Raw genomic sequence first — 26,305 nt, 5'->3', positions numbered from 1 at the left:
AGGCTTATTTAGTTCAAAACTATATTTTATGAAAACCCGGGAACGGATTATTCCCATTTTAATGGTTTCCTATGGGATTTTTTTTTTGAGATACACACTTTTCGCCTTACACACTCTGTCTGGGAACCAATTAAGTTCGTAAGTTGAGGTCTCACTGTACATGATACATCTAATATATATCATATAAAAATAATTTAAAAAGCGATGACCCCGACGTGATATCGCACTCTAATATGCTGCATTGAATGTTTATGTAGTCCTAAAAGTCAATCTTCTGTGGGTCCTGGAATTCAAGTGACAATGACAAAAACCCTGGCACTGGAGTGGACACATTTTTACACATCGTCTGGCAGTGAATGAGTGAAACACAACAGGAACAAGGACAGTTTGCTAATATTAGAAAAAAGTCATCCTTACTCTTTGATATGTTTCCGGCAGGGCACAGAGTTCCTCATGCAGGTACCGGTCAGTCTCTCGACATCCTCCACGATGACAAACGGCTTCTCCTCTAAGGTGACGATGGACAAGTGGTTGTCGTCAAGCTCAGCGTCTCCAAAGGAGTTGAAACGTGGCCATACTGGATACTTGAGTGTCAGGCTGCCATTGTCCAGTTTCCCCATCTGAGGGCGATGAAGGAGGGCAAGGATGCCAAGTGGCGTGAACAGGCATGAATGAGCTGTGTTCAACATTTACATTTTGGGGGTTGGAAAGGTCCATGTCAATCAATTTCAAGGACAACCGACGTCACTTTTTTGTTTCTTAACTGACATCAGAAAAACGTTTGATAGCATCTAAAATACCCAAAACACGCAGGATGATATTTTTAGTCAAATGAAAAACACCAGTAAAAATGACTTAAAGTGTCCAAAAACAACTTCAAAATGAAACCGGAAATGGCCTGTTTCAGAAGGTCCCGCCCCCGTGTTCGTGATGTCACGCCAGGACGTCTTGCCTTGCTCTAGAATCAAAACAATGGCTTCAGATTCGGAGAATATGCTTTCTTGTTACACATCCAGTTATGAATATGATTCAAATAGTTCTGAAGAGGAAAGCATACATGTTTGCAATCGATGAAAGAATTTATTTGTGCCATTTTGAGGCAACATTGGGGGGAAATCTCTCACCAAAAAAAGAGGCACAAAATGGCCACCTCAGTTTCCACAGGCTGATAAATTCCTTATATGGCGCTTGGACGCCCTCTTCTGGCGGCTTTTGGGTGCAACACGAGGTCCCCAGACCAAAACAAGTACAGCAAAATACATTGACGTGATGGAAGGACCGCTACAATGCGTCAGGGGCGGTCCTTTAGTGACGTCACGTACGGACTCGTCACCAACTCAAAAACAAGACTTCCTGAATATTCAGTGCGAGTCTTAAAACGTAAAATATAGCGATATGCGGTGGAATCTTTGTAAAATACGCTCAGTAGAAGTCCTTTGAAGCCATTTTACAATTTATGGACACAACTTGTTCGGAGACGTCGGTTGTCCTTAATAATATCCGTCGGGGGGGGGGGGGGGGGGGGGGGGGGGGGGGGGAATTTCCTTTTCTAAAGAAATAAACCCTTGCTGTCTTCAACATTGAAAATCCGCATTTGTGCGTGTGTGTGTGTGTGTGTGTGTGTGCGTGTGTGTGTGTGTGGACATATGCGGGGAGGCTTTTGCGCATTTGTCTCTGCGGTGATTTTCCAAGCACAAATCCCATGCTGTCTGAAATAATTATTTCGCAAACAGCAGCAGTTCCTTAAGCAATTTACACACTTCAATAAACTCGGTAGGAATGAGACATAAAATGCTGTCTTTAATCAGTGAGCACTGTTTGCTCAATGAAATGTGATGAACTGAAATCGCCATTTCATAACCAATAACAACAAAATAAAGAAGAAGAAAAATGCAGCGCGCTAATCTTGCTCCGCAAAGGGGAATCATGTCGTAATTTATTTATTCATTCATTCATTTATTTATTTATTTTATTTAGTTATTTATTTATTTAATTAGTTATTCTTTTACCTTTTTTATATAAAATAAAAGTTATTTTATTTTAATAATTTAAAATAACTTGTGACGTCACTTCCGGTATCGTCATCAACTCGAAAAGAAGACTTCCTGAATATTCAGCGCGAGTTTTAAAAGGTCAAATATAGCGATATGCGGTGGAATCTTTGTAAAATACGCTCAGTAGAAGTAATTTGAAGTGATTTTACAAATTATGGACGCAACTTGTCCGGAGGTGTCGGTTGTCCTTTAAGCTAAGAAGAAAAAGCGGGAAGGAACAACTATGGAAGAAGACAGACAGGTAAGAAAATGAAGGCGACCAAAAAGTAGGACCAAATGAGCGATTTTAACGTTTAAGGCAGGCAAAGAAGCCGTCGCTCATTGGGATTCAGATGCATGGCGGCCATTTAAAGTCCATTACGGTTGGCCGGAAGACTTTGCGATTTACAGCGACCATTCATTTCGGGACGCCGGCTCAACGACAAATGAGCTCGTCGCTCAGCTAAAAAAAGGAGTGACTCCATAACACAAATGTAACCTATCTGGCTATCTAGCTGACTGGCTGTTAACTATCTATAAGATAGCTAGCTAGCTATTAGCTATCTGGTTATCTAACTGGCTATCAATTAGCTATCTAACTGGCTATTAGCCGGCTATCTATTAGCTATCTATCTAGCTGGCTAGCTGTTAGCTATCTAGCTGGCTGTCTATTAGCTATCTAACTGGCTATTAGCCAGCCATATATTACATATCTGGCTATCTAGCTAGCTAGCTATTATAATAAGCTATCTGGATGGCTATCTACTGGCTAGCTAGCTATCAATTAGCTGGCTATCTATATATTAGCTATCTGGCTATATAACTGCCTATCTATTAGCTATCTAACTTGCTATTAGCCGGCTATCTATTAGCTATCTGGCTGCCTAGCTGTTAGCTATCTAGCTGGCTGTCTATTAGCTATTAGGCTATCTAGCTGGCTATTATCAAGCTGGCTAGCTTTCTATCTAGTTGAGTTATTCCGGGTTGCGTGAACGCTGGCACGTGTGGCTGCCGCTGCTCACCCACTGAAAAAACCGATCCTGTGACTGTAAAGTGACCTTGAGAGTTTTGAAAGGCGCTTTGAAATGAAATGTATTATTATTAAATGTAGCATTGTAAAAGAAAAAGTTCCTTGGCGTTTGTGACGTTTGGATTTCTCTTGTCAATCAAACGGGGGATGCCGGGATGCCTTTTTCCTTGGCGTTTCTCAAGTTGGCGAGAGTTGATGGCATCTGCTCATACAAGAAACAAACAGTATTGATGAAGAGAAACAATAAAAAGTGAAACATGACGTCCGACAACATGCTCGAGCCTCAAAATGGCCGCCGCCCGACGACAACAACAAAACGGTCTTTGAAATCATTTAAAGTGACAATGGCGGAAGCGAAAAATATCGAATCAAAGTAAATGACCCAAAAATGTACACATGAAGTTGAACGTGTAAAATAAACAAAACGCAGTTCCTACCTTTTCCCACTCTCGCTCTTTGTTGAGGACAATGACCACCAGCTTTGGATGTTCTTGATATCCATCGTCCGTGAAAGACAAATCTCTGCCTTCCCACGTCACATTCATCATGTACCTGACACAGGAAGGGGGGGGAGGAACGATTTTTAACATACAAGTATACAGCTAGCTACAGATACAGTGTGCTAGCTCTGGCCAGTATGCGAAGGTGTTGGATGTTTCGCTTCTTATCCAAGAGGCTTCGTCAGCGAACTGTTTTATTTGTTTTGCTGGTAGTTTTGGCCCTATATATATCCCAACTGTCCAGACGTGGCGCTGCCAGACTCTGCTATGATTGGTCCCTGCTCTCAGGTTGGGGGGAGCAGAGGACTACTCCCTGCGACTACACTGATTACTTCTATTGTACTGACTGATTACTTCTATTGTCCTGCCTGAGTATGAGCTCTACGACTGGCCTAATTGCGCCATTTGCTCTGGTATCACCTCATCAGCATAACTAAGCATATGTTGCCTAAGAAGTCAGTTGTAGGAACGATCCAAATTGAACCTCTCCCCACCATGGCAATTTAGTGAAAGGTTTTGCTGAAAATAGGTTCTTTTACTCCCCTTTCGAACCATCTATTTTCTTTTGCTAACATTTTAACCTCCTTGTTGTCAAATGAGTGGTTGCTAGCTTTAAAAAACGCATTTTAGTTAGCTGACGAAGCCTCTTGGATAAGATGCGAAATGTCCATCACCTTCAAAGAAGTAGAGATGACGGCTGAAGAAACCTTCTTATCGATTACCTGTTTATTCAAACTTTGGGATGGCTGGCCCACCACCCCTTCTTGCCCCATCTCATCCATTTTCAATGCAATGCACCTCTTCATTCTGATTCTACCATTTTCAACCTTGCTATCTCCGTATTCATTTGATATGAAAAATGGAGGTGGGGGGGGGGGGATTAGCGGGAGTGGTGGCAGAGGTGAGCACACAGCGCAAAAGGGTCACCCGTCATTATGAAGAGGGCAAAAGGTGAACGGAATGAGAAGAAAGGGAAGAAGAAGAAGAAGCAAAGCCTCAACTGAATTTGGGATAAAAATATCCTGGGCGTTATTATTGTGTCCTCCTTTTCTCCACTTTTGGAGTGAAAGAGGTTGAGGATGGGGGGTGCACTGCGCTAGAGTTAACCAGCATTATGTGCGCAGTGCGGTAGAGGGGAGCGCGTGTCTTACGATCGTGGAGCTATTTAAAAAATAAAATGTGGTTTTTTTTACGTCTACTTATTCTTCAATAGAATATTGCATCATTCGGTGTGTTGGAAATAAGTGAAAAATCAAAAATCAAAGTCAGCTTTGGATTGGATTGGATTGGATATGCCTTTATTAGTCTCACAGTGGAGAAATTTACATTTCACAGCAGCAAAGTGATGAAAGGAATGAAAGTAGAAAAACGAAATACATGAGCTGCTGGAAAGGCAGCCACTCTCGCGGCGCCGTCTTGAAGTCAAAAGAACAAACTGTCAAACTGTCAAATATGCTAATATGCATGACATACAGCACAGATGAAATTACTGTCCTCTTGAACCCAGCGTGCAAGGCACTTAGAATGACTTTATCAAACATAATAAACACGAAAACGCCAATTTACCGGGAGAGAGCTCCACTGATAGCTTCTATTGTTCCTGACTGACGACTGGCCTGATTGCCCACTTTGCCCTGGTATCACCTCATCAGCATGACTAATCCTATGTTGCCTAAGAAGTCTCTTGTACGAACGATCCAAATTGAACCTCATCCCACCATGGCGATTTAGTGAAGGATTTTGCTGTTTTATGAAAATAGCTTTTTTTACTCCCCTTTCAAACCATCTGTTTTCTTTCGCTAAGATTTTAACCTCATTGTCGTCAAATGTGTGCTGGGCAATCAGGCTAGTCGTCAGTCAGGACAATAGAAGGTATCAGTGGAGCCGCAGGGATTAGTCCTCTGCTCCCCCAACCTATCATAGCAGAGTCCGGCACCACCATGTCTGGACAGTAGGGATATATATATATATATATATATATATATATATATATATATATATATATATATATAAATATATATACAGTAAAGTCTCGTTATATCGATATCGGATATATCGATAGTCCCGGTTATATCGATACTATTTCTATGCACGGACGGAGAAAATTACATGCAGGGTCGGATATATCGATAGTCCCGGTTATATCGATATTTTTTCGGACTCCCTTGAATATCGATATAACGAGACGTATATATATATATATATATATATATATATATATATATATATATATATACAGTAAAGTCTCGGTATATCGACTACTTTACTGTATATATATATATATATATATATATACAGTAAAGTGTCGTTATATCGATATTCAAGAGAGTCCGAAAAATATCGATATAACCGGGACTATCGATATATCCGACCCTGTTTGCATGTAATTTTCTCCGTGCGTGCATAGAAATAGTATCGATATAACCGGGACTATCGATATATCCGATATCGATATAACGAGACTTTACTGTATATATATATATATATATATATATATATATATATATATATATATATATATATATATATATATATATATATCAGTAAGACTTTAGTTTGCTGACGAAGCTTCTTGGATAAGAAGCGAAACGTCCGCCACCTTCAAAGAAGTACAGGTGACGGCTGAAGAAACCTTTTCATCGATGGACCATTCCTGTACGTCTGAGAGCATACACAGACGAAAAAAACATCTTTGTAAAATTGCACTTATTTTCAGTTCAAAGCCAAAGTGCCTGCTTTCCCTTTTTTGTAACGAACCAGCGCCTCCTCCAGCGCAGACGCATGCCCGCTGTGCATGATTTATCGACTTGAGAGGCACTCACATCACCCCCCCGCCATCGCCGCCCCTCCCCCACCCAGTTCATCGTCTCTGGCGGCATTACCCGCAGGCTAAGTGACAATAAAATCACTGCGGCACATCCCGGGATGACAACAATTTACTTTTGAGGAATCATCCATCGCATCATTCGCGTGGAAGCCATTTATGATTCCGTAACTTCTCGCCAGCCGGGCCTTAATTAGAAAGGCTCATCATTTATTCAAAAGTGTGGCATTGATGCAATTATTATGATCTTGGTTATGTTGTTTGTTATTCTTTTGTCGTCAATAGCCTGCAACGGCATTTTTTTTTTATTTACAGTGATACCTTGGATTACGAACTCAATTGGTGCGCAGACAGAGTGTGTAAGGCGAAAAGTGTGTATCCCAAAAAATATTTTCCATAGGAAAACATTAAAATGAGAATAATCCGTTCCCAGGTCCCCCATAAAACATAATTTTCGGCTTTCTAATTTTCTAAGCCTTAAAACTACACAGAATATACTTTATTCTACGTATAATAAATGTGCTATGGTATTATAATTAAATAAATAATCTGTACCGTATAATAAAGTCATTTTATTTACCTTTGTGATGGCCGTTGATGGCTTGATGGAATGGAGTAGCCGGTTTCATCAGCATTAAACACTTGATGAGGAACGTAGCCTTCTTCTTTCACCATCTTGAGGAATGATCCCTTGTAGGTGCTTTCTCTGCCATAATTTTATCTAGTTCCTCATCAATTGTGTTCTGTTTGGCTGGGTTGATAGCTTTTTGCATCAAGCGTACAGATGGCTTTTGCTTGTTATTTGTGGAGCCGGATTGATGAGAATTTTAACCTTGCAGTCTACACTCTGCCTTTGAACTATCAAAGTTGAAACGAGTCCAAATTTCACTGTTTTCTATCCATTTTGTCACTCTCTCTCTCTGTCGTCTGCCTGTCTCTTTAACGTTTAAACCACCTCCTCTCACTGCTGCGTTCTTGACCAATCACGTTGCTTTAACCGAAAACTGGGGACGGGGAATAGAGGACAAAAAAATGTCGGGTGCCATTTTCTTGTTCGGAGAAAAGGTAAAATTTTCATAAATTTAACGTTCGTAAACCGAAAAGTTGGTAAGCCATAGGGTTCGGGAACCGAGGTATCACTGTCATGCGGACATCCGAGTTCCCGTAAATCCCAGCCGGCTGACTTCATTCCACATCCCCTGCTCAGCTGCCTCAGGTTGTTTCGCAGGTGATGAGGGGCCACAGATGGCTCTGTGCGGTTCAGGGAACTCAACCAATGATCCCCCCCCACTCCCCCAGTGGCCCAGGAATTGAGAAGCACGATTGGTCAAGCCGAGGTCAGTCAGCCCCCGCGGGCCATTAAAAGTTGTCAAAATGGCCGATGGGAGACGTAAAGGGGAAAAGGTTAACATTTACACACACTGAGGCGGACACGCGGTCAATTTTCGATCACCGAGGCCACGCGATTGGTCAAGAACGCAGCAGTAAATAAAATAAGTTTTATTTTATATAAAAAAATTAATTATAAATAAATAAATAAATAAACACCCACAAATAAACAAATAACTAAATACAGAAATAAATACCCCCCCAAATAAATAAGTAAACAAGTCAGCAAATAAATAAATAAACAGACTCAAAAATAAATAAATAAATAAGGAAGTAAACGTATAAACTAAAATAACCACACCCACAAATCAATCAATCAATCAATCAATCAATCAATACGTGCCAGTCTCATATATCCCTATATAAAAATGCTTTTTAAAAATCAGCCATTTTTTTTTCACTACCCCCCCCAAAAAAAAAAAAAATATATATATATATATATATATATATATATATATTAAATAAATAAATACAACCAAAAACAAAAACATATACAGTAAAGTCTTGTTATATCGATATCGGATATATCGATAGTCCCGGTTATATCGATACTATTTCTATGCACGCACGGAGAAAATTACATGCAAACAGGGTCGGATATATCGATAGTCCCGGTTATATCGATATTTTTTCGGACTCCCTTGAAAATCAATATAACGAGACTTTACTATATATATATATATATATATATATATATATATATATATATATATATATATATATATATATATATATATATTATTATTATTATTTTTTTTTTTTTTTTTGACGCGGCCATCTACACGGTAAAAAACGCCTTTGGGCTGGACTTACTTGTGTAGCGCGCTCGGCGGAAGCTTGCTGGTCTTTTCCATGGGGCCGTAGCAAGACGTCCGAGCTTCGGGGATATCTCCGTACTCCTCCAACATGGCCGCCGCCGCCGACGTGACGATCCCCAAACCGTCGCGCACGCGCGCCTCTAACGGGTAATCCCAGTCGTCGTAGGAGACGGAAATCATCCCCGACGGGAACTCCTCGGGTGTTATTTCCGGGTTGCCGGTGGTCAGCGAGGGTACGATCCAGATGTAGCCGAATCCCGTCAGGCCTAGAGAACGAGCCTCCTCCAGGATGTAGACCGCCTCGTCTTTGGAGCAGTAGAGCAGGACCACCGGCGACTGGACCTTCTTCAGCATGATCTGAGAGCGGCTGTCTTCCTCCACGGCATCCAGAGTGATGATATTTTGCAGGTCCCAACCCACAAAACTGCACAGGATGGAAGCCAGGGTTAGATGCATTCAATCAAATGATTTTCAGGATTTTTTTTTTTTTTTACTGGATAGTCACATCCACAAATAAATAAGTAAATAACTAAGTAAATAGATGAATAAATAAACAAATAAATAAATAAATAATAAACCCAAAAACAAATAAAAAAATAAATAAATGCACCCAAAAATAAAAGAATGAATGAATGAATAAATAAATAAATAAATAAATAAATAAATAACCACACCCAAAAATAAATAAGTAATTACGTAAGTAAATAAAAAACACACCCAGAAATAAATAATAAAATAAAAAAATAAATAAAAAAACCCACCCACAAATAAATAAAGAAATAAGTAAATACATAAAAATAAATAAACACACCACAAATAAATACGTAAATAAATAAACACACCCACAAATAAAAAAGAAAATAAATAAACAAATAAATAACCACATCCACAAATAAATAAATAAATAAATAAGCACATCTGCGAATAAATGAGAAAATAAATAAATAAATAAATAAATAATAAATAATCACACCCACAAATAAATAAGTAAATAAGTAAGTAAATAAGTAAGTGAGTAAGTAAGTAAGTAAATACACACACCCGCAAATAAGTAAGAAAATAAATAAATGAGTGATGCTATTTTGCAGGTCGCAGCCCACAAAACTGTACAGGATGGAAGCCAAGGTTAGATTCATTCAATCAAATGCTTTTTATGAATTTTTATTTTTTCAAACTGGATCGTCACTTTCATCCATGAGATAGCTGCACGTGTGATACAAATAATATAAAGATGTTTGTTTGTTTTTGTTTAGGGTGAAAGGTTAGAAAGCTCCAGGAAATTTGAAACCATCCAAGAACCCCCCCCCCTCATTTGCATAATAGTGATTCAGTCGAAATTACGTTTTCGCTTGCAACCCGTCTTGCTCAAAGGAAGGTACACGGATCAGATAACATCCCTTTTATAATCCATCTCTCTAGAAACTTATCTGAAGTGAGAGGTAACAAGTGCGCCATAAAAAAGTCTCACCAGATAACAGTGATAAGATCATCCATCTTTCTTATCTAATGTCTGATCTTTTTTCCTTCCAAACCCCCCGTGCTCAAATTGTCCAAAATGATAATATTAATCAGATCCGATTCCACAAAGGGGAATTGCATCAACGTTCGACTGTAAAGGGCGCTTTTGCTGTCATTAACTCATTCACTGCCAGACGATGTCCACTGCAATGTCAATTTCTCCACAATGAGAAAAATAAAGGCTCATGTAATTGTATTTTATTTTATTTCATACAAGTTAATTTAAATTAATTAATTAGTTATTATTTTAGTTCGTATTAATGTATGTTATGTTATTAATGTTAGTTATTATGTGTGTAATTATGTATTTATTTTATATGTATTGTATTTATTTTGTATGTATTTATTTATGTTGTATTCATTTATTCATTCATGTATTTATTTATTTATGTATTTTATATGTATTCATTCATTCATTCATTCATTCATTTATTCATGTATTTATGTATTTATTTATTTCTATGTATGTATTTGTGTATTTATTTATTTACTTAATTATTTATGTATTTCTTTCTGTACTTATGTATGTATTATGTGTGCATTTATGTATAATGTATATCTGTATTGATGTATTTACCTGTTGTCGACGGTGGTTTTGAGAATGTCGATGAACTCCTGGTAACCGGGGTACTTTGACGTAACGATGGAAAAGATGTGCCAGTCGTACTCCTCCATGATGTTGAGCATCAGCAGAGCCTCCTGCTGGATGGAAGCACCAAACTGGAAGAATGTTGACTTGACGTCCTAAAAAAACAGGAGAACAAAAACAAACAAACAAGAACATTCAAGTGTCATTCTTAAATGAGATTGGACTATTTGTTGGCGTTTGGCATTCATTCGAATGGCGTCGAAATGCAGCCTCGTATCAAAGATATCATCAAGAATATCCCACGGCGAAAAGAATTGATGCATATTTGATGTGACAGCTGAAGGAAAAGTCACATGGGCTGGAAAAAAAAACTTTGGGGGAGACATCCTTGACTTGACACTCAAACATGCAGCAGAAAGAAAATAGATGGTTTGAAAGGGGAGTAAAAGAAGCTATTTTCATAAAACAGCAAAACCCTTCACTAAATCGCCATGGTGGGGTGCGGTTCAATTTGGATCGTTCGTACAATAGACTGCTTAGGAAACATAGGCTTATTTCTCTAGTTGCTCATGAGGTGATACCAGGGCAAATTGGGCAATCAGGCCAGTCGTCAGTCAGGACAATAGAAGTAATTAGTGGAGCCGCAGGGATTAGTCCTCTGTTCCCCCCAACCTGAGAGCAGGGACCAATCATAGCAAAGTCCGGCACCGCCACATCTGGACAGTAGATATATATATATATATATATATATAGGGCCAAAACTACCAATAAGACTTTAGTTTGCTAATGAAGGTTCTTGGATAAGAAGCGAAACATCCGACACCTTCAAAGAAGTACAGATGACGGCTGAAGAAACCTTTTCATCGATGGACCACTCGTGTCCGACTGAGAGCTTACACAGACTCTGTTCATTTGTATTCATTAACTCATTCACTGCCATGCACAATTACATGCACAGCTAGATAGATAGCCAACTAGATAGCCAGCTAGTTAGCTAATAGATAGCTTGCAAGATAGCTAGCTAGATAGTTGGTGAATAGATAGCCAGCTAGTTAGCTTGATAGCTAATAGACAGCAAATAACTAGCTAGCTAGATAGTTGGTGAATAGATAGCCAGCTAGTTAGCTAGATAGCTAATAGACAGCAAATAGCTAGCTAGCTAGACAGCTAGCTAGATAGCCACCCAAATACCTGAAGCCAGTAAACAATGAACACTTTGAATAGAAAAACAAAAAATCCTTTGAAATGACTGCATCCAATTTGTCAGCTGGTGATCTTTTGTTGACAAAACAATAACATGACATTATTTTTTTTAATTCAAATTTTAAGATGTATTTACCGTAATGTTCGGTGTATAAGGCGCACCCCCAAAATGAATGGTGTATTTTCATTTTATGTCACGAATTCCATCATTCACCCAAATATCCCAAATCCACGTAAACGCCACCTAACCAATCCAAGTAAACCCCCCCATGCTAAGTCACAGTTAGCCCGACGCGGCTGAAAAGTGTGAGAGTGTCGAATAGCGCTGTGACGAAAACGGGAAGTGACACGTATTACGGCGTGACCTCCTTGCTGTGCCATCCTGCACCGCCATTGCTTCACTTTCTACGCCAATGGAGCGTACAAGCATGCGCATGTTAGGCTAGAAAAAAAAAAAGATAAAAACGAATATTAATGTAGGGGGAGCAAAAAAAAGCACAATTAAGTCAGATTTTCAATTCTCAAATAAATTCGGAAATGGCAGTGAATGAGTTAAGTACCGTATTTTCCGGTGTATAAGGCGCACCCAAAAGCCTTGATTTTCTTCAAGCCAGTGAATAGATAGATAGATAGATAGATAGATAGATAGATAGATAGATAGATAGATAGATAGATAGATAGATAGATAGATAGATAGATAGATAGATAGATAGAAAATATAGACTAAGAAATAGATGCAGTGCTTTGAGCGTTATTCAAAATTTGTAGAAGTGCTACAAAAAAAAGAAGCTATCTAGCTAGCAAGCGAGCTAGATAGCCAGGTAGCTAATAGATAGTCAGCTAGATAGCCGACCAGGGAGCTAGATAGCAAATAGATAGCTAGCGAGATAGCTAGCTACATAGCTGGATAGCTAGATAAGCGCTTTGTTACAGCTTCAGCTGTTGTTAAAGCGCCATATAAATCAATATGTATTGTATTTTGTACAGCCGCCCCCATTTCAAGCTCAGATAACTCCAGACCCATATAATTTAGGAATTAACTCTTGTAGTATAGTGTCACGATTATATGAACAACAACTCGGACTTTTTTTTTTGCCCCACTGTCGTCATACGTTGCGGATCTGGAATCAGACAGGAGTTATAAATAACCGTTCTCGGACTGCTAAACGCGTCAAGCGTGGACGCAAATGCAAAATGGACTCCCGCACGCACCAACAGGAGTTTTTGCAGGTTTGTATGCCACACACTTAACCCACGCCCCCACCGCCCCTTCCGTCGCTAAAGACCAAAGGACCCCGTAGATACTTTTCGGATCAAGTCAAGGGGATTTCTTTTGTTGTCCAGCTGCGCAGGTGGCATGAAACAGCGTGCCGCATTCCAAATCCAAAAGCGATCACTGGAGGAGAGGCTCAGTGAGGTCACCAAATCAAGAAAATCCACTGTAGCGCGTTGCTAAATATAACCGGACAGGGCTAAAAATAGCCGCGGCAAAATAATAGAGATGGAAATTTCTGTGGAGGGTGACATGGGGGGGGGGGGGACTAAAATAACACATGGTCAATAATCAGAGTCCTCACAGATGACATTTAAAGGACAGTTTAAAGGACAACCGACACTTTTTTGTTGTTTCCGAACTGACATCAGAAAAACGTTTTATAGCTTCTAAAATAGTCAAATGCAAAACACCAATAAAATGACTTAAAGTGTCCCAAAACTGCCACAAAATGAGCTTGAAACTGGGGTAGATTCAGAAAGTCCAACCCCCTTGTCAGTGACGTCACGCCAGGATACACCTTCACAAACTGCCGTGCTCCAGAATCAAAACAATGGCTTTAAAGAGTTCAGATTCGGAGAAGATGCTTTCTTGTTACTCAACCAGTTATTAATATGATTCAAATAGTTCTGAAGAGGAAAGCATAAATGTTTGCAATCCATTAAAGAAGTCCTTCCGTATCAATTCCAGCCGTCTGGACTCCAATGTAGCGTCCAAAAAAATGCACAAGCTAGGTTGGAAATGGGCTGATTTGTCCGCTGGGAATTTGTGTAAGTTGACACCTTCTTTATGCGTGTTACCACAATTGGCTGCGACACGCAACGATTCACCATCGCGTTATTTATGTAGTTTTCCTTCTCATTTCGCCATCAACACGGTGTTTTCAGACGAAAAAAAAGGACCCAAAATGCATTGTGTGTCGCTTTCTCGGTCAGGGGCGTTCCTTACGTGACGTCACTACGGGCATCGTCATCAACTCGAAAACAAGACTTCCTGAATATTCAGCGTGAGTCTTAAAAGGTAAAATATAGCTATATGCGGTGGAACCTTTGTAAAAGACACTCAGTAGAAGTCATTTGCAGTGATTTTACAAATTATGGACATAACTTGTCCGGAGGCGTCGGTTGTCCTTTAAGTCCAGATACTTAATAATAATAATACATTATATTTTAAGCGCCTTTCAAAGCTCTCAAGGACACTTTACAGTCACAGACAAGCATAGGTACTATAATAAATAAAATACAATCACAAAATAGCTACATTATTCTAAACACCCACAATATTCCACAAAGAGATATTCATAAGACTAGATTAGATAAACCTTTATTCGTCTCATAATAGAGAAATTGACTTTTCACAGCAGCGAAAAATAAAATACTGGAGCTGCTGTAAAGGCAGCCACTCACGCGGCGCCATCATAAAATTTTGGATATAAAAACGTTTCTATCCACCAAGTGTGCCATCGCAGTTGTCCGCCAAAACACACCAGGATGCAAGAATGAGACAAACGTAAATTAAAACCGTTCTGGTTCTTCGAATGTCCGAAAAAAGGTTATCACTTCATCTCCACCGATGAAAGAAATTCTTTTTTTGTGCTGAGTTTTCACATCTGGTTAACACAAAAATTGAATTCGAACTCCATTTGGAGAGCAAACAAACAACAATGCGGTGGCCATTTTGACTGTTCCATGAACTTGAACTGTCCCCGCCCGTACCTCCAGCATGCTTATAAAACCCGACATGTGATGTCAGTGTTGAGTATTTTTCGCAGTGAATTTATTTCCATGGCTGAATCACACTCACATAGGAAGAAACTCACTTCAAGTGTGCGCCATAGGGGGGGGGGGGTGTATATTGCTATGTGTGTGTGTGTGTGTTTGTATTATTGCTGCGGTTTCTCTGTCAGGACTTTTTAACAAGCAGCCAAACCCCCCACGGGGGAAACACTGACAAAATAACATCATCCCTCTCTAACCCCCCCGTCGAACTTCGTCTTTGCGCTTGCCGTGCTTTCCCACTCTCATAAGTCCGATATTTTCTTGCCAGTTATCTTCCTTTAGTTTTGTTAACTTATTGTCCGGGAGGACTATTTTTTTTTTTTTTGGGGGGGGGGGGGGTGACCCATGTCCCACCCTTCCCTTGGTGCCCACCATGCACTCTCATTAGCGTTTATTAGTGTCGCAGTGGAGAAATTTCACAGCAGCAAAGTGATGAAAGTAAGAGAAAAAGGAAAGGAAGAAGTAGAAAAAAACAATAAAGTAAAGACAGCTACTCTAGCGGCGCTATTTTGAAGTCAAAACATCAACAAATATATAAAAACCTAGCTAGCTAGCTAGGTAATAGTTAGCTAACACAGTAGATAGCTAGCTAGGCAGCTAGACTGCTGATAGATACCTAGCTAGTCAGCTATACCGCTAATAGCTAGCTAATAGATAACTAACAGGTAGCAAATAGGTAGCTTGATAGCTAGCTCGACTGTCATAATTTATGATGTAACAAGAACCCTAACCACGAATTGTTCCACATACGCATGGGCGCTCCGCGCTGATGCTACTTTCTTCTCATGGCGGGCTCCTCAAGCCACGCAGGATGAGTTTAAGACATGAAATGCAAGCTAGCCCCTTCCGTGACCCCGAACGGGATAAACCGAGGATGGATGGATGGACGGACGGACGGATGGTCAGACGGACGGACGGATGACTGTATCGTCCGTCATTCCCTGGTCATCATTACCAAAGCTGTCAGGTTGCCAGCGGCGGCAACCAGCGTCATAATTATTCTCTTGATCTGGGATGTCTTTGGCGCTCTCGCTCTCCTAATCTCATCCTGCAGCATGGCCTCCTTTGGCTTGCCGCTTCTTTCTTCGCTTCTTGTCCTACTTTCCTTTTTTTTTTTTTGCTTTTTTTTTTGCTTTGTACCCAATTATCAATTCCCAGCTCCTGACTAGCATTCTCTGTTGAATTTTTCTCCCCCAACCCCGCTTCATCTTTTTGGTACGCATTCAAAAGAATATAAAGGCGGAGACGTAAGAGAGATGAGCAAAATGCAACCTTTCTGTTAGCTCATTAGCTGCCAACAGTGATACCTCGATTTACGAACCCCTTGGCTTATGAACTTTTCGGTTTACAAACGTTAAATGTATGAAAATTTTACCTTGGCATACGAACTATTTTTCGGGATACACACGGAGCGCCACAATGAGTGATGTGTCGTTCGAGTACAATGGCAGCCGACTGTTTTTGTCCTCTATTCTTCTATTCCTCAGTCTTCGGTTGAACCCACGTGATTGGTCAAGAACGCAGCAGTGAGAGGGGGGGGTTAAACATTAAAGAGACAGGCGGACGATAGCGAGAGACTGAGAAAATGGATAGAAAACAGTGAAATTTGGACTCGTTTCAACTTTGATAGTTCAAAAGCATAGTGTAGACCGCAAGGTTAAAATATCCCATCAATCAGGCTCCACAAACCGCACAAGCCATCTGGACGCTTGATGCAAAAAGCTATCAACCCAGCTAAACAGAACACAATTGATGAGGAACAAGGTAAAATTATGGCAGAGAAAGCACCTACAAGGCATCATTCCTCAAGATGGTGAAAGAAGAAGGCTACGTTCCTCATCAAGTGTTTAATGCTGATGAAACCGGCCACTCCATTCCATCAAGCCATCAATAAAACCACTTTATTATACAGTACACTTTATTTCTTTCATTATAATACCATAGCACATTTACAGTAAAGTCTCGTTATATCGATATTCAAGGGAGTCCGAAAAAATATCGATATAACCGGGACTATCGATATATCCGACCCTGTTTCCATGTAATTTTCTCCGTGCGTGCATAGAAATAGTATCGATATAACCGGGTCTATCGATATATCCGATATCGATATAACGAGACTTTACTGTATTATACATAAAATAAGGCAGCCACTCTCGCGGCGGCATCTTGAAGTAAAAAAAAAACCTAAATAAACAATATGACAAAATAAAGACACAAAGAGTCAATCATTCCTCAGCACTTGCTGTACCCTCTTTGTGACATGAAGCAGTTCTAGATAAAATGAAGCATAACGCAAGGAGCCGGCAGAACGAACGCCACCGCGGCAAGGACGTCCGCCATGACGGAGAACGCCGTCAAAGTGGAAACGGTCACAAGAGTCAACAAGCAAGTGTGACGGAAGAAGACAAATGAGTCAGCGATGACGCCGGTCGGAGGCAAACAAACATCTCGGAGTCGTCCTCGCACAGCCTCGCCCGAGGACGGAGGACGGTAATAATATCTGACTTGAGTCGTGATTGGACACGAGCATCTGCGGTTCTTTTCCGCAGAGAGGCGGCGACTCAACTGGGTCAAAAACACATTTGGACAGCCAGGTTTGATTAACGCAACCTCTTTGGTGGGCCGCCCACCAGAACATTTGTGCAATGGAGCTGACAAACCACAACGAGTCTCCTCCATTTTGTTCTTGAACACTGCCAGATGATGTGCAAAAAAAAATGTGCCCATTCCAGTGCCAGGGTTTTTGTCATTGTCACTCAAATTCCAGGACCCGCAGAATATTGAGTTTTTGGACTACATAAACATTCAGTGCAGCGGAAGAATCACCTTCGAATCTCTTGTTTCAATAGAAACAAATAGTTAATTCCCAAGTTATATGGGTCTGGAGTTATATGAGCTTGAAATGAAGGCAGGCCTCAGTCCGATATCACGACGGGGTCACCAATTGTTGGAGGAGAGTGACTTTATCGGCACCCAAACAGTTCCAGGGTTTTTTTTTTTTGTCTCCTGATACACTTGACTTCCTGGTTTGAACCTTCGGCATTCTGTTCCACGTCAAGTAAACATCTTGAAGGCTATCTTTCATCATAAAAAAAAGTTAATTCCTAAATTATATGGATCGGGAGTTATCTGAGCTTGAAATGGGGACGGCTGTACAAAATACAATACAATACAATACATACATATTAATTTACAGTAAAGTCTCGTTATATCGATATTCAAGGGAGTCCGAAAAAATATCGATATAACCGGGACTATCGATATATCCGACCCTGTTTGCATGTAATTTTCTCCGTGCGTGCATAGGAATAGTATCGATATAACCGGGACTATCGATATATCCGATATCGATATAACCAGACTTTACTGTATATAGTGTTTTAATAACAACTGAAACAGTAACAAACCGCAAACATGAACAAAAGTTATATGCCCCACCCCCTGTGGAAGGGGAAAAAAAAACATTGCCAGAGGTCTGACCAGCGCTTTATCGGCACCCATGCAAGAAAAATCAAAACTTCAACAAATTCAGTCATGGCGCTCCACGTCATAAATTCGGGAATGAGATGGATGAATAAATAAATACATAAATAAATAAATACATAAATCATAGATAAATATATAAATAGATAAATAAATAATAGATAAATATATAAATAGATAAATAAATAAATAGGCAAACATTTGTAAATATATAAACACACAAATAAAAAATATTACATGCCTGCACAAATAAATGAATAAATAATAAATAAATGTGCTAATACGTAAATACATAGATAGATAATAAACAACTAAATAAATAAATAAATAAATAAATAAATGCATAAATAAATAAATAAAGCTGGCTATTTATTAGCAATAAGGCTAGTTCGCTAACTGTCCAGCTGGCTATTGGCTATCTGTTAGCTAGCTGGCCAGCTTTCTATCTATTTGAGTTACTTCCGGGTTGAGTGAACGCTGGCGCGTGTGCCTGCTGCTTCTCACCCGCAGAAAAGTGACTGTAAAGTGACCTTGAGAGTTTTGAAAGGTGCTTAGAAATGAAATGGATTCTTATTTCACACTGTTCATTTTCTTTCGTAGATATTTCACCCCCCTTTCTCACGGTTTGCTTTTATTCCCAATCTGAACCCTTTTCTCTCGCTCTCACTTTCACGAGTCTTTGTTGATGGGATCATCATTTGTTTGGGAGCCTCCTACCCCCCCCCCCCTTCCCCTCGGACCCCCGCGGACTGCTGCAATATTAATGAACACGGGCGCATCTGCATCCACGCGCATATACTGTAGATCCACGCGCCTCGCATTTGGGAAAATCTAAGTGGGGGTGGTGGGAGGGGTCGAGAAACACTGAAAGCCAATAGCGCATTGAAAAAAAAAAGCATTAATTTGCAAATCAAAGACATTATAAATCACATATTTATAGGCGCCTAAGCCGAGGGGAAATCTCTATCGCTCTTTCTTTCCTCCACTTTGAATTTTTCCTGCTTTTTTTTTGTGTGTGCGTGTCTGCATCATGCGCCTTGTTCTGAAAATAAGTCATTGTCCCGCTTTTAGTGCAAATGGCTTTGATGACAACATTGATGAAAGGCTCCATTTGGAGCGCCGCAAAAGCCCCAAAAATGAAATGAACATGTCAGCGGGATGTAATAAGAAAATTCCCTCTGAGTTTGGTACATTGAAAAAAAAAATACTAATAATAATACATTTCATTTCTAAGCGCCTTTCAAAACTCTCAAGGACACTTTACGGGATTTTTTTTGTGCAGGTGAGCAGCGGCAGCCATTCGCGCCTGCGTTCACTCTACCCGGAAGTAACACAGCAGCAAAGTTATGAAAGGAAGAGGAAAGGAGAGAAAGAAGTAGAAAAACAAATTGGAGTGATATTTACCATATTTTCCGGTGTATAAGCCGCACCGGAGTATAAGCCGCACCCCCAATGAATGGTGGATTTTCAAACTTTTTCCATACATAAGGCAATTATCTTCTGCGCCTATTATGGCGCACCTTAAATGAATGAAAACATGTTTTCCAAATATATTAGAACAATAAAAAAGCAGCGAGGTGAGGGAGATGATTTCATTTGATGAGGAAGGTCTCCTCAGGCATGTCTGTGAATTCCAGGTTTATAAATGACTCTAATGACAAACGGATTGCTATAGATGGCGGCATAGCATCGTATTGGATTTAATAATAATAATAATAATGCATTTATTTGACATCAGCACTGCTTTTGAGTCAAAAATAAAGATTGTGACATAGCACTACTGAAGGCCTAGCGAAGGCCTGTTTAAAAAAAAAAAAAGAACCAAAGCCCGGCACAGTAAACTCACTTCGGGATGCGATAAAAAAAAAAAAACGGTATTTGTCTCACAATGGAGAAATTCACACTGAACTGTGCAGGTGTACCTGATGATATGACGAATAATAATAATAGTAATAATAATAATAATAATAATAATGCATTTATTTGACATCAGCACTGCTTTTGAGTCGAAAATAAAGATTGTAAATTTTGGCAGAATGTCGAAGAAGTTTCGCTATTTAACACACACACACACACACACACACACACACACACACACACACGCACACACACACACACACACACACACACACACACACACACACACACACACACACACACACACACGCCGGCATTAAATTGTGCACATTTGGGTAAATTACAAAATGCTTGAATTTTCCCATTGCTTCACACAGGCCCACAAAGTGCAGCATCTAAGCACCCCCCCCCCCCCCCTACATCTGACCCAAAGTCCGCAGGCTGAAAACACCCCACACACGCAATCACGTCTCGGCATACAACGAGAAATGATTCTCACTCGCTCGGCAGAGAAAGCTGCCTAAAATAAACAATGCCGTTTTCATTTTGCAAAAAAAAAAAAATAAAAAAAACGCTGTTGCACACATCATGCACCAAGTAACGCAGATAAGTCAATGAATGAAAGAAGACTCTTTTTAAATTCTGGGCGAAGGAATCTATTTCCGAACTGCGTGGAACTGTGCCGCCCGTGTGTCGTGATGATGGATTGTACAAAGACAGTCTGTCCGTGGTAGTCCCGGATCAGAACCTCCCCAAGAAGCGCTTTGGGCAATGCGATAAAACGGCAAGCTCAGATGTGTTCAAGTACATCTGGATTTTCCAGTGCCGATAAATCACAGCGGTCACGGTTCTTTGAAGGTCGTGTTGAAACTCATTTCGAGACAAAGCGTTTGTGTCAATAATAATAATAATAATAATAATAATAATAATAATGCATTTCAATTCTAAGCGCCTTTCAAACTCCCAAGGACACTTTACAATCACAGGATATTTTTTTTGCGGGTGAGCAGCGGCAGCCACACGCGCCAGCGTTAACTCAACCCGGAAGTAACTCGGATAAAAAGCTAGCTAGCTAATAGACAGCTAATAGATAGCTAAGTAACTCAGATAGAAAGATAGCTAGCTAATAGATAGCTAACAGATAGCTAGCTAGGCCTTCACTCAACCCAGAAGTAACTGAGATAGAAAGCTAGCTTGCTAATAGACAGCTAAGTAACTCGGATAGAAAGATAGCTAGCTAATAGATAGCTCGCTAGGCCTTCACTCAACCCGGAAGTAACTGAGATAGAAAGCTAGCTTGCTAATAGACAGCTAAGTAACTCGGATAGAAAGATAGCTAGCTAATTGATAGCTAACAGATAGCTCGCTAGGCCTTCACTCAACCCGAAAGTAACTCAAACAGAAAGCTAGCTAGCTAATAGACAGTGAACAGATATCTAAGTAACTCGGATAGAAAGATAGCTAGCTAATAGATAGCTAACAGATAGCTAGCTAGGCCTTCACTCAACCCGGAATTAACTCAAACAGAAAGCTAGCTAGCTAATAGATAGCTAAATAAATCTGTACAAACACGTTCCACAGTCGTGTTTACTAGTTGAGTTGGCACGTATGGAAGTCGCAAGTGGCCTGATGGTGTTTTCACAATTACAATACAACAATCGCAGTGTGCAACATGGAATGCAAATTACTGGACTTCGTATGTCGCTTCGACAACGTGACAACATCGCAAAGCTAACCAAGCAGTATAATATAAAAAAATGCCATGTGAAACAACGATTCCGCAGCCAGAATTGTTCCTGTTCCTGCGTGTCCGCCCCAGTTTGTCCGATTGCTTGTTTAATTGCTTGTTCTCGTTTTTCCACTTATCGCATCCCTTACATTGCCCCCCCTCCACCTCGGTTTCGCGTGCTCCCACGGCAGTACAGTCTTTATCCTATTACAGGCTCCCTCCTTGCTTCTGTGGAGCACTTTTGCTTGTTGACACAATGAAAACTGGCAGGATACATTACTTGGCACACTCCTTCCTTGCTTTTACCTCCCACCCTTCCTTCTTCCCCACTCACTTCACGCCGGAGTCTTTTCCCTTTTTGCTTTCCTCCAGTGTTTCCTCCAGTTGATGTTTTTTGTTCTTGTTGTTTTGTTAAAGGTATCAATCTGTTCATCACATCACCAACATCTGTTTGCCAGAACCACTTGTAAGAACAGCTTCTGTTCTATGGCTCCACGTGAGACGCTAGGAACTCAAACAACTTCTCTTCTTTCATCGGAAAAAAAAAGCTTGAATTGAGGGCGGGCCTCAGTCCGATATCACGTCGGGGTCACCAATTGTTGGAGGAGAGCGACGTTCTTTCCTCCACGTGGATATAATGTGGGTTTTTTTTCAATTTTTTTTTCTATAATATATATTAGATAGTTAATTCCTCAGTTATATGGGTTTGGAGTTATGAGTTTGAAATGGGGGCGGCTGTACAAAATACAATACATACATACTGATTTATATAGCGCTTTAACAACAGCTGAAATTGTAACAAAGCGCTAATATGAACAAAAGGCAAATGGTGCCCCCTCGTGGAAGGAAAGCACATCACCAGAGGTCTGATAATCAATATATCGGCACCAAGAAACCCGTACAAATTCGGGAATGGCACCAAATGAGTGAAAAAGATGTAGTCATTTGTAAATGAAGTTTTATCTCTATGAAGACAAACGGCTCACTTCTGTATCGCCGGCTTTGAGTCAAGCAGACTTTTTTTCACTCCCACAAGCCCTTCAAAGGCTGGTGATGGCCTCCTGGAATGTGCCCAGGAAGTAAGCTGATCTTTTTATCTGTCCGTTTTGTATCCTATTACCGTATCACCTTCCATCAGGCACGACATTCAAAGAACGGCTTTGATGCTAACGAAGCTCCACCATTCCAAAATGTCCTTTTTCTTCCAACAAATCCGATTGAAGATGCGAGTTGGGTGCGTCAGTTCCCCATGTGAGCTCACTGACCTCCACCGGTGCGCCATTTTATTTTGAATTTTCGACTGGGTCATGACGTATAAAATCCCGTCTCGCGAGTCATTGGCCATAGCCACGTGCGTTCCGAGGCTTTGGGCGATGCCACAAGCTAAATCAACCCACGTCTCAAATCGCGCTTCGCAAATGTTTACTCTGCACATACCTCGTCACTAGTACTCCCTGTTACGGCAGCAACTACAATCTCGCAGTCTTACAAACAAAAATTACAGAGAGAGTACTTGCTAGCTTCCAGTAGCTCCGAGCCAGAGAGACTAAACAAATAACCGATGGGACAAACACAAGTCGTGAATAGCAGAGTGTGACAGGATGCCCCAAATGCAGGCCAAGAATCAATGCGGGACGATCCGATCACTGGGGAACCAACCCACTGGTGGGGCCAGGTGCATCTACACAAACAAACAGAGCTCCACAGGGCAGAGCTTCGTAATTTTTGTTTCATCGAAATCAGGGCCGATTCAATCAACCATTCAATCACACCCCCCTTCGGCTAATTTGAGTGTTTTCAACCACAGATTGAGCGCAAACGGGAATGAGACAGCTGCATCGGAATGGCCGTTTGTGTGGAGTGCTTGCATGCGGGATGATAGAGGCAGATTGACACCATTATGTCTTCTCTTCCTACCGCCTCCCCCATAAGCCAATTCATCCTAATTACGCCGCCATCAAGCAGCTTTGGATGGGTGCGGTGCAGCTATGATTGTCATTGTGTGGATGTGAAAATTTGAGGGTGGGATTCGATGGCGTGGGAGCCAGAACCAATTTCCTCCTCTTTGACCGATGTCGCCGCTGATTGTCAGATAGAATAAATAACGTTTTGGCGATAATTCTGTTGCGCTCACTTGAGCAATCATTGAACAAATACTTGACTGATCAATGGACTCTCAAGTACTGTAATGACCCATCAAGAAGTTAATTGGTTTCATCCATCCATCCATACATTTTCTGACGCTTATCCGAGGTCGGGTCACCAGCTTCAATAGGGAAGCCCAGACATCCCACTCCCTAGCCACTTCTTCCAGCTCTTCCTGGCGAATCCATAGACGTTCCCAGGCCAGCTGGATGACATAGTCTCTCCCTAGTGTATCTTGGGTCGTCCCCGGCGTCTACTGCCAGAGGGGAGTGCCCGCAATACCTCTCCAGGGGCGGGTTCAGGAGGCATCCTGATCAGATGACCTTGCCAACTCATCTGGATCTTCTTTATGTGGAGTCGAAGCAGCTCGAGTCTGAGCCGTTCCTGGATGACCGAGCTTCTCACCTTATCTCTAAGGGAGAGCCAGGACATCCTCGTGGTTCTTAAACTGGGTTCAATCGAACCTTTGGGTGAGTCGGTCTCAAGGGTTCGGTGGATCCTCCGCCGCAGAGGTCCATCGCTCAGTCTCGTCTGCAGTCAGCAGGCACAATCATTGAAAGATGGGTTCAGTGAATGAGCATATAAAACTAGTGGGGTTCAGTGCCTCCAACAAGATGAAGAACCACTGCCCTACGGAGAAAGCTCATTTCGGTCACTTGGATCCGGGATCTCGTTCCATGGCTCGTGACCATAATGAGGGTTGGAACGTAGTCCGACCGGTAAACTCAGGACTTCGCCTTTTGGCTCAGCTCCTTTTTTACCACGACAGATCGGTACAAAGTCCACCAATTGGTTTCACAGCACGGTAGGTTTGAGCATTAAGGAAAATAGGGTTTTAATGACGTCACTACTCGATAAACACGGCCCTTTGGCATCGCCTTGCTCGGCTTTGACTACTGTAAATATCAAGGAACGTCTCCCGACTCTGCGCAAGCATTTCAGATGCAAAGTATGAAGCGGTCGGCCAGCTTATGCCTGAAGGGTGAAGAAGCGCTGCGTCAGACGTGTGAAAATAACTGCTTTGCTTCACAGGTAAGCTGGAGATGTATTGAGTATTTTTTATTGAGTGTGACACAATTATGTAACGCAAATCACGGGACACTGTGACGGTGTGTGCGGGTGTAAGCGAGCGAAGGAGAGAACAGGCGTAAAAGAGGTGGTGGTGCCGGTATGGAGCAGACAGCAAAGTGCGACAATTCCATCACTTTACTTGCAAAGCCTCATGGGATGACGATCAAAGGGCATCTTGGGAAAACTGGGAGAAGCAAACATACCTTTTCATGTTTGTGTGCGGGACATCGTACACAACTTGTGTTTGGCCTTGTAAGTCCCTGCAAAGGGAATATATGTTTCGCTGCAAGGCCTTCTCTGCTGGCCTAAAAATATCAGAATCACAAACTGATTAATTATATTTTGTCCAAGAATTATTATTAAATAACTCCAAATTGTCTTTCAGCTTTCTTTCAATTAATTTTCCCCTGTTGCGGTGCTTCCAGACGCGTGTTTTCGCATCTGAGCATTTAACCAATCACATTTCGTCCATCATTTGTTACCAGGGTCAGAAATCGACCTGGACGCCTTCACAATAAGTTATGCGGGCCATGTCGTATTAAATGTGTAATGAAACTGTTGCATTAACCAATCGAGTTCGAGTTGGCAACCAAAAAGGGGTTCCAACGCTTTCTTCAAGGCGCTGGTCAATGTCAGTTTTGGCAAACTATGAGTGGGTAATCACTAGCCAATCATAGTTCGCGAAAACTGCTCTTATCACTCGCCGCTAGTGACAATGGGCATCATTAAGAAAGGTCGATCAGTTATTTCCTGGCTAATGATACCCTCTAGTGGATTTGTAGTAAATCACACCACAATTTTTCAGTGTGGATTGATTCAGACATAGCACTACTGAAGGCCTAGCGAAGGCTTGTTTCTTCATCTCAACCCCCGAAGAAACAAACCGAAACCTAATTTCCTTGCTCATCACACACACTGATTCACACTCATTCTTTGCTCAGCCGCAAAGGGCTAATTGGGCTGAGACGGGGTGGGGACGGGCCATGACAGGGATGGATGTGAAGAGGCCCGGAGAATGAAAAGACTGTCATGTCACAGTGGACATGATGGGTAAAAAAAAAA

General features: G+C 41.1%; 1 protein-coding gene across 2 annotated transcripts in view; it reads right to left on the bottom strand.

The window, feature by feature from the left end:
* grin2aa (glutamate receptor, ionotropic, N-methyl D-aspartate 2A, a) overlaps positions 1-26,305 on the bottom strand; it is an 81,007-nt gene that overhangs the window by 23,233 nt on the left and 31,469 nt on the right. For both annotated transcript variants that reach the window (XM_089018411.1, XM_089018410.1), the window contains 4 exons: positions 10,690-10,856; positions 8,590-9,018; positions 3,501-3,615; positions 418-620 (listed from right to left, as the gene is read on the bottom strand). In XM_089018411.1, the coding sequence (XP_088874537.1) occupies positions 418-620; positions 3,501-3,615; positions 8,590-9,018; positions 10,690-10,856 (914 nt within the window). The remainder of the gene's footprint in view (positions 1-417; positions 621-3,500; positions 3,616-8,589; positions 9,019-10,689; positions 10,857-26,305) is intronic.

Source organism: Hippocampus bargibanti, linkage group LG17 (genome assembly GCF_051943395.1).
Source record: "Hippocampus bargibanti isolate YZ-2025 linkage group LG17, ASM5194339v1, whole genome shotgun sequence".
Lineage (NCBI taxonomy): Eukaryota > Metazoa > Chordata > Actinopteri > Syngnathiformes > Syngnathidae > Hippocampus > Hippocampus bargibanti.
The sequence above is the reverse complement of the archived record's forward strand: the minus strand, read 5'-3'. Positions and strand labels throughout refer to the sequence as shown.